Source organism: Sinocyclocheilus rhinocerous, unplaced genomic scaffold (assembly GCF_001515625.1).
Source record: "Sinocyclocheilus rhinocerous isolate Xijiao unplaced genomic scaffold, SAMN03320098_v1.1 scaffold493, whole genome shotgun sequence".
NCBI lineage: Eukaryota > Metazoa > Chordata > Actinopteri > Cypriniformes > Cyprinidae > Sinocyclocheilus > Sinocyclocheilus rhinocerous.
Window position 1 is genome coordinate 166,662 of NW_015626376.1, and position 9,149 is coordinate 175,810.

At 35.1% G+C, this 9,149-nt stretch overlaps 1 protein-coding gene across 1 annotated transcript; it reads left to right on the plus strand.

Moving 5' to 3' along the window:
• The first annotated feature begins 1,823 nt into the window (after nucleotides 1–1,823).
• Nucleotides 1,824–9,127, plus strand: LOC107712585 (zinc finger protein 367). The gene is made up of 3 exons (XM_016517904.1): nucleotides 1,824–2,087; nucleotides 6,936–7,099; nucleotides 8,612–9,127. The coding sequence occupies exons 1-3, from the start codon at nucleotides 1,824–1,826 to the stop codon at nucleotides 8,856–8,858; spliced, it is 675 nt and encodes a 224-aa protein (XP_016373390.1). The 3' UTR covers nucleotides 8,859–9,127.
• Nucleotides 9,128–9,149: the final 22 nt, after the last annotated feature.

The window sequence follows — 9,149 nt, forward strand, 5'->3', positions numbered from 1 at the left end:
TTTAACTCAATCAAAATCCTTTATTTAAATATAAGTTATTTAGGTTAACTTGATGGTCTAAAAGAACTAAAAATAAAACTAAGTTAATAAAACCTGAACTACTGAAAAATTATAAACGCAACAAAATTTGTAAAATTATAACTGATTTAATTAAAATTAAAACTGAAAACAACAAAAATGATTCAAAATATTAATAAAAACACAATCCTTTATTTAAATATTTATCATTTTCATTTAGGTTAACTTGTACTAAAATAACTAAACTGAAATATGTTAATAAAACCATAACTAGTAAAGAAAAAATAGCATATGAACTACTAAAAAATTCAAAAAAAATTCAAAAATAAGTAAAGCATAATTGTTCCGGTTAAGCTCATCTAATAAACTTATTTGACTAGAAATTGCTTTATGACTGCAATCTCCAAAATTATGTTTAAAAATCCTTATCCAGCTATCACAAACACATGTAAAAGTTACTTCGGGGTTGTGGGACACATGTTTATAGTTTAAAAATAGTCTAAAACTGTATAATTTGTGGTTTAGTTGACCTGTAATATGAATATTGGGTGGGGCTTGATGTCTGTTTTGTGTGCAGCTCTTATGGCAATTAATTTCAATTCTTACAGAAAATTTAAGCATGCATGTCTCCCAAAAAGAATTGCAATTCTATACGAGATAACAAATACGGGTTTAATGATTGACTCTTATATCCTTTATTTCCTGAAAAAAAGAATCGTTCATAAATAGCACACATTAAAAATTAAACAAAAATAAATTATTTAAAACGGACACGACTGTGTGAAATGTGGAAATGATTCTAAAGTCTTGGGAACAGTTTCAAAATTATATTTTGAACTCAAAGGTGCTGAAAGAAATGCAGCAGCTGTTTCACGCGGGAGGCTTTTATCTTAAAAAGAATCAAATAATTAGAGGGTTTTCGTGCTTAGCGTTCGCTGTATGGAGACAGCTGCCAAAACACAATGAAACAAAAGGCGGTTTGATTACGTAACTTTCGCGCCACCGTCACCGCCCGCCTTTCCCTTTAAATCGATGTAAACATTATGCGCGGGAGACGTTAAACTGCAGGAAACAACGCGAGCGAACTGTACAGCAGGGTTGCCAGGTTTACACAACAAAACCCGCCCACTTGCGTTTCGAGGGGGAGGGTCCTCCGGTTAAAAAAAATTAAAATCGCGTTCAGGAGGGTAAAATACACGTTTTTTTTTTGGGCGGGGTTCCCCTGGTAAAATTCGCATTTTAGGGGCTAAATATCACGTTATTGGGGTCGCTTAAACACGCGGCAGCAACAGTGTTAAAGTAGCCCAATTCCGCGGGAAACCCGCAGACTTGGCAACACTGCCGTACAGTAAACAACGAGCCATGTGATTGGACAACCGTTGCGTCCGTCAGAAAGAGCGCGCGCTGCCATATTTAAAAAGTGTCGCGGCGTCAAGGCACGATTCGCGATCTGTGATTGGCTGCGCGAAGGTCACGGCGTCTGCCATTGGTTCGTTCTCTGCGCACGGCGCCAGCGCCGTAACCTCCTCTTCGCTGATTGGCTGGGCGCCGCGCTCGGGCGCGATTTCCAACGCGGGAAACTACCGAGTGAGTTCGGATCACCGTATCAACTCCTGCCAGAGAGATCGCAGGACAAGAACGGAATCAAAGGCGCCGCGTTCTGGAACAGCGATACACTGGGAATGACTGACTTTATAACACAGCGACTAACGGCGGCACGTTAACGGCGGGATATTCCTCCAACTGCACTTATTTACACTTTCACATTTTTAACTAAGCTTCATTTTAACCGAACGTTATTTGCGATGGCTGACAGCAAACATCAAGTGATATTTTGTAACGACTCGCCGAAAAGAGTTCTGGTGTCCGTGATCAAGACGACTCCCATCAAACCGAAAGCGGCGGACTCTCTGATGCCCACCAGCCCCGGATTCAGCGACTTCATGGTGTATCCGTGGCGCTGGGGTGAAAACGCGCACAATGTGACTCTGAGCCCCGGATCTGGCAGCGGAACCGCCTCGCCGACCCGAAACAGCGGCTCTCCCGCCGAATCAGATGAACACCTCAAGGTGAGAGTCAAACTAAATCGCTATACTGTACTAGTAATGCGTACTATAGTAAAACATACTGTGTTATATAACACAAGTGCACTATTATATATTTATTAGCACGTATTATTGCTAAGCGAAGTGATTTTGAGGTTCAGTCCGGTTTAGCGCGTATATTATAACCGTTACATTAACACGCCAACTGTAAAAGGCGCGCTTTGAACGGGATTTAAATTCTCCTTGGAAGTTAGGCGTGACGTCAGACGTGCGCGCCAAAATGTTAGGGATTATGCTTCTAGAAAACTCCACTTACCTCAAAACGACTGTTAACGCGATAATATTTACACGTTTGCTTGACTGTAAAACGTATTTTGTTAGTGTCCCGCTTGAAATGATACGTTTTTACTCAAAACGTACATTAATAGACATTTATGTTAGAATCATTATTATACTCTTATACCTTTTGTTCTTTAATATTATGAATTGTTTTTAGCTTTATTTTTTGTTTTTCATTTAAATGTTAAGTTTTGAAATTTTGTTGTGTGCATTTGTCATTTTTATTTACTCTCTTTATTTTTAAAATGTGTATAGGTAGTATTTATAAAGTTTTAGCTTTTAGTTTTGGATCTGTTTTTAGTTGTTTTAATACTACAATTGATTGCTTCTGTTGTCCTCATTTGTAAGTCGCTTTGGATAAAAGCGTCTGATAAATGACTAAATAAAAAATAAAATAAAACATTTCTTAAAAGTTTTTCCGTTGGAAAATGTAACTTTTTTTTAAAAATTATTATCAAGTATCAGTTTGAAAGATTGCATATAATTGTTATTTTTATTTACTTTTGTTAATATTGGTAAATTATTGTATACTAGTCATTTAAGTATTATTATTAATACTATTTTAAAAGTTTTATTTTTGAGTTTGCCGTAAAATTATAAATAAATATACAATATTTACGTAATTATGACATGTCACTATCCATATGACGTAGAATTAGATATTATTGTGGTGTTATTTTAGTATGTGTTAACACTTTTTATTTTAAGGTGTTCTTGTTACACTTTACGTGCTTACTCTATTATAATAACAATTAATTATGCATAATTACATGCAAGTAACCCTAAGCCAAACACTAATCCTAACCATATAGTAAGTACATGTAGTTCATTAATATTACTCAGTACTTAAATGTATAATTACACTGTAACAAGCACACCTTAAAATAAACTGTAACCATAAATATGTGGTGTTTTAATATGCTATTATTATTGTGTAATTACAATGTTTTATTTGTTTATTACATATGGCACTTTATGTATAACATTATTGGATCATTATTTATATTTAATATGTGCCACTGTTTTGTATTAATAAAATATTACCTTTTATACAGTGTTTCATTGTCAAAGTCAAAGTGTGTTTTCAGTATTATTTAATTTTATTGATTTATTTTGTATTCCAATGTATTTTTACTTTTTGTAAAATGCTTTGAGATGCAACTTTTAATGGCGCTATAAAAAAAATACAGTTTATAATTATTATTCTCTTGCAGTAAGTAAAGCCATTATTTTACAATACAGATTGTTTCAAAGCAGCTTCACAGTATCAAACAAGAAAGAAAATAACAGTATTAATGTTGCAAAATGCATCAATAATGAAAACAAACTGAATTTCAGTTGTAAAGCAGCTCTTAAAAAGACAATAGTGTTGTTATTCAGATCAGTTCAGTGTGGCTGAAAAAGATGAATAAATAAGCTTTCCATTGATGTATGGTTTGTTAGGATCGGACAATATTTGAAAATCTGGAATCTGAGGGTGCAAAAAAAATCTAAATATTGAGAAAATCATCTTTAAAGTTGTTTAATGAAGTTCTTAGCAATGCATATTACTAATCAAAAATATGTCAGTATATCATCATAAACACAGCTGTTTTTTGTCTTAAGTGAACATAAACACTTGTCTTAAGTGGACGCAGAACGAAAACACACTTGTACAGTATTTTTAGATCTGCGTGCATTCGGTGTTAAAGAGACAGCAGCCTAATAAACGCACTGCCTGTCGTTAATGTTAATCGAAGAACAAAAGAAAATCATTCACTCATCTTGACTGAATATCTTGAATAAATGTAATTAATAATCTACATTATGCAGTGTTTTTAAACTTGTAATTATTGTTTCTGTACCTGAAATTGGGTTCAGTTGTATTTATTTATGCTATTGCTAATTGATTTGTTTGTTCCTATTTTATTACTGACTGATTACTTGTCTTTAACACTTTAATATTTGAAATTTATAGTCTTAATTGTTTTTGCTGTGGTATTTTTTTAAAGCATAGGCAAAAGTTCCTCTTGTAGGCCTAAGTGTTTTGTAGGCTTTTTGGGGATTTTTTTTTATCTTATTGGAATCGGAACTAGGAATCGATAAGAATCGGAATCTATAAAATTAAAATGATACCCAACCCTATTGCTTTCACTAAACCGCATTACAAACACAAGTAGTATGAACTAGTTTCTCTAGTGTTCACTCTAGTGATTTAGCTGCCAATCAACGCGATTTTTCAGATTTTATCGGTTAATTTAGAATTGAATGTTTTGCCACGATTTAATTTTTTATAGATTTTTCAGATTTTATCGGTTAATTTAGAATTTAATGTTTTGCCACGATTTTATTTTTCGTAAATCAAGGAATCACGGTTTTGAATAGTAATAATAATATATGAATAGTTACATTTTTAATTTGACTAGTTAAAAATAGTATAAAATAAATAAAAAATCGAGTCAATCAAATGTTGTGAAAAAAAATCAAGATTTTTATTTATTTATTTTTTTGCCATATTGCCCATCCCTAATGATAACTATATTAGCATCCACACCAATGCACGCTAACTTTTTGTTTATTATAAAGCAATGCATTTGTCATCTGCTTTAAATGTTCAGATGAATTCTGATTGGCTGTCAATATTTTTATTGTTCGTCAGTTTAAAAAAAGTTGCTCTGAAAGTGATTTCAACAACATCGTTCATTTGTGTCGTTATCATTATAGTTGTGATGTTGACTGTTCTTTTACATTTAATACAAATTTTAAACTATATCTTTATCATTATAGTTATTGTCCTAGTTGTGAGCGGCCCTTAAAGGGCACCTATTATGCAAAATTCACGTTTACATGTTGTTTGAACATAAATGTGTGTTAGCAGTGCGTGTACACAACCACCCTATAATGATAAAAATCCACCCGCTCGTTTTTTTTTTTTAAATCTCTAAATCATGAGCAGTGTCTCAGAGCTTACTGATCACAGAATCCATAAAGTGTGACATCACACTTTACAAGCCCCGCCCACGATAGTTGATTGACACAGCCGTGTTAGCCGAGACCCCGCCCCTGCCATGTTTATCTTCACGCCAGAGCATTTAAAAGCAGCATTCAAGTAAGAAATGTCTTCATATTAGAGCTATAGAAGTTGTTCAGTTGGGAGCAGTGAGTGATTTTCTGCTTTTATTTTATTGTTTGGGTCATATTAACAGCGTAGACCCAAACAGCGGTACTGTATATTATGCTGCTGTCACTTAATACACCGATCTAATATAGACATTCGATTTCTTTCCCAGCTGTTTAACTTCACAGACATAACCAACTGTGTTTTTGTAACTTATTAACATAAACTTGTGTGTGAAAGAGAACTTTTTTTAGTACTCAAAAAACGTATATCAGAAATTTAAACTGATATGGCTTTACAACGCGTGATTTCAGCGCGATATACATTATAATCAAAACCAAACAGATGTTTTTTGTCAGATACGAGCTAAAATTGCACAGTCCTGTTCTGGGAAAGGGGGCGGGGAGCAGCAGCTCATTTGCATTTAAAGAGACACGCACAAAAACAGCGTGTTTCTGCTTCCACTCAAAATAGGCATTTTCTAAATGATATAATAAATTATCTGTGGAGTATTTTGAGCTGAAACTTCACAAACAGAGAAAATGTCTAAAAAATGCCCCCCTCAAATTAAAACATCCCCTCTCACAAGAGTCACCTAAGAGGGGAATTAATTTTCAAAAATGAAATTCAGGCCCTGAATAAATGTCTAAAAATCTTGATTGGATCATCACTATAAATAATTCTACATGATAAAAATAAGGCTTTAATAAGATCGTATTCTGCTTTCTGTGATCGGCCTCAAAAATCCTGATCGGAGCACCCCTAGTAAACACCTTAATCATAATATTGTTTTATTCAGAATAAGGTAAATAATTAGATTACCGATGTCCAAGTAGATAGGGTTGCAAAGGGGCGGAAAATTCCAGGTAAGTTTCCATGGGAACTTCATCTGGGGAATTTTGGAAATATTCCAAGTTTGAAACTTGCCAGGAATTTTTGGGAATTAATTGGAAATTTGGGGAAATTTATAAAACTATCATATATAAACATAAATATAAACATCTTGTTTGATCATAGGCTCACGTGCATGCAAACTAATAAAAATTTTAAAAATGACTTTTTTGGGGGGGGGGATCTGTGATGCTTTTTTCAGGATTTATTGATGAATGAAAACTTGTGAACAGTGTTTATTCAAAATAGAAATCTTTTCTAACAATATAAGTCTTTACTATTACTTTTTATTAATTTAACACATCGTTGTTGAATAAAAGTATTAATTTATTTCAAAAAAAGAGAAAAGATACTGACCCCAAACTCTTGAATGGTAGTGTATTGTTAAAAAAGGATTTCTATTTTAAATAAACGGTGTTCGTTTTTTAACTCTTTATTCATCAAAGATGAAAAAAGAATCACAGGTAATAAAAAAAAAATTTAAACAGCAGTAAACGTAGTCAGTGATACTCAATAACACTGGTTTGTTGATGTGTGTTTCAAAGCTTTGTTTTAATCCTCGTGTTTCAGGTTGCAGTAGCCGATTCACGCATGCTAACCGTCACTGTCCCAAACACCCATACGCTCGGCTGAAGCGCGAGGAGCCCGCGGGTGGCTCCGGGAAATCACAGGGAGCTGACAACAAGGCTGTGGCCGAATGGCTGGCGAAGTGAGTAAAACATCAACACACACTCCAAGGGCTGTCAAAAAAAAAATAAAATCTAAATTTCGAATATTCGTCGAATTTAACCCGTTTAATAAAGCAAGAAGCCGTGGTTTACCGTGAATTTATAACAGCTAAGGGGCATTGTTAGACCCCCTAAAACCCCCTTAGCTGTTATAAATTCACTGTAAACCACGGCTTCACGGGGCTTATTGCTTTTATAAAACGGTTATTCCATATACGTAGTAAGATTTCACAAAATAAAACAGAGCAAATAAAGTGTAATGATATTAATAAAAACATTATTCTTCCACTAAACAATGTAGCTCAATGTAGTTGTGGTTGCAACAAAGTGGTTGCCGAGCAACACACAAACGTAAACAAAGGTGTATGTTACTTTGTAGAGTCATTTACAACAGCTTCGAACGCGGCTCAGCCAATCAGAATCAAGCACCGGAACTCTCCGCTTTATAATCCCTTTTTTTTCCCCAGACATGAAAATGACATGTAAATGATGTGTCATTAGTAGCCCTTTAAAATAAACAAAATATTTTGGGGGGGAAAAGTGTGTGAAAAATTGGTCGGTCACAACTGGTGGGATAATGTGTGTACTGAATTAACATATTTCTGCTGTCAAAAAAATTGTTATATGTGACCCTGGAGCACAAAACCAGTAATAAGGGTCAATTTTTTCAACTTGAGATTTATACATCATCTGAAAGCTGAATAAATAAGCTTTCCATTGCTGTATGGTTTGTTAGGATAGGACAATATTTGGCCGAGATACAACTATTTGTAAATCTGGAATCTGAGGGTGCAAAAAAATCTAAATATTGAGATAACATAAAATAACATATTTTTCTTAAAGGGGTCATATGATGCGATTTCATTTTTTCCTTTCTCTTTAGAGTGTTACAAGCTCTTGGTGCATAAAGAAGATCTGTAAAGTTGCAAAGACTAAAGTCTCAAATCCAAAGAGATATTCTTTATAAAAGTTAAGAGTTAGCCACACCTACCTAAAACGGCTCGTTCGAACACGCCCCCACATACCTACCTCACTATGTGGGAAGATTTGCATAAAGCCGCCCAAATGTTCACGCAAAGAAAGAAAGCGTAACTTTTATTCTCGCTGTAGTATTGTAGTTTCAGACCGATTAGTTTTGTAAAAATCACGCGTTTCAAAAGGGCGGGGCATAGAGGAGAAACAATAATGTACAGTATGTGGAAAATAATGTGTTTTTTAAACTTTAAACCGCATAAACACATTTCATTACACCAAATACACAAAATAATGTTCTTTTTAGCAGCATCATATGACCCCTTTAAATATGTACATGCATGTGTGTGTGTATTTATATATACTTAATAAATACACAGTATATTATATAAACAAAAACTTTTATTTTGGATGCGATTGATCGAGTCTATTTTTATTTATTTATCATTTTATGGTTTTAGTTGTGCATTAATGAGCGTGAAGGTCTATCAGAGTGACAGTGTTTGTGTTTGTGTTGTCAGATACTGGCAGATGAGAGAGCAGCGGACGCCCGCGCCGACTAAAGCAAAGACTCTGAGTAAGACCACTATAGAGGACCAGGAGCAGCAGGACCCTCTGGACTTCCTGCCGTCTGATGAAGGTGAAGAAGAGGAGCAGGACGAAGAGAAGAGCGGCGGCGGTACGGCGCGGAGGCGTCTCCAGGAGCAGCGCGAGCGTCTTCACGGTGCACTAGCGCTCATCGAGCTGGCTAACAATCTCTCCGCATGAGAAACGCCAGCGACTTCCCTCGCGTCTGAGACCCTCCTGGGTTCATATAAGCTACAAGCACCTTATTTTGCTTCCTGTTGTACCTTTAGGCTGCTATGATGGTAGTGATATCATTATATGAAGAATGTCGTCGTTTTCTCAGCTTGTTAAGGAGATGATGAGACGTCTCGTGTTCGTTTCGTCGTGCACTTTTGTTGGAAAGAGTGTTTGTTCGTTTCTTTGGGGTGTGTGTGTGTGTGTGTGTGAGTGAGTGAGTGTGTGTGTGAGTGTGTGTGTGTGTGTGTGTGTGTG

What these genes read in the sequence shown, in the direction of transcription:
- LOC107712585 (XM_016517904.1), top strand. Translation starts at nt 1,824, where the DNA reads ATGGCTGACAGCAAACATCAAGTGATATTTTGTAACGACTCGCCGAAA. An exon ending in AATCAGATGAACACCTCAAG is followed by an intron (nt 2,088 to 6,935) that starts GTGAGAGTCAAA and finishes TGTGTTTCAAAG; the next exon opens with CTTTGTTTTAATCCTCGTGT. An exon ending in GTGGCCGAATGGCTGGCGAA is followed by an intron (nt 7,100 to 8,611) that starts GTGAGTAAAACA and finishes TTGTGTTGTCAG; the next exon opens with ATACTGGCAGATGAGAGAGC.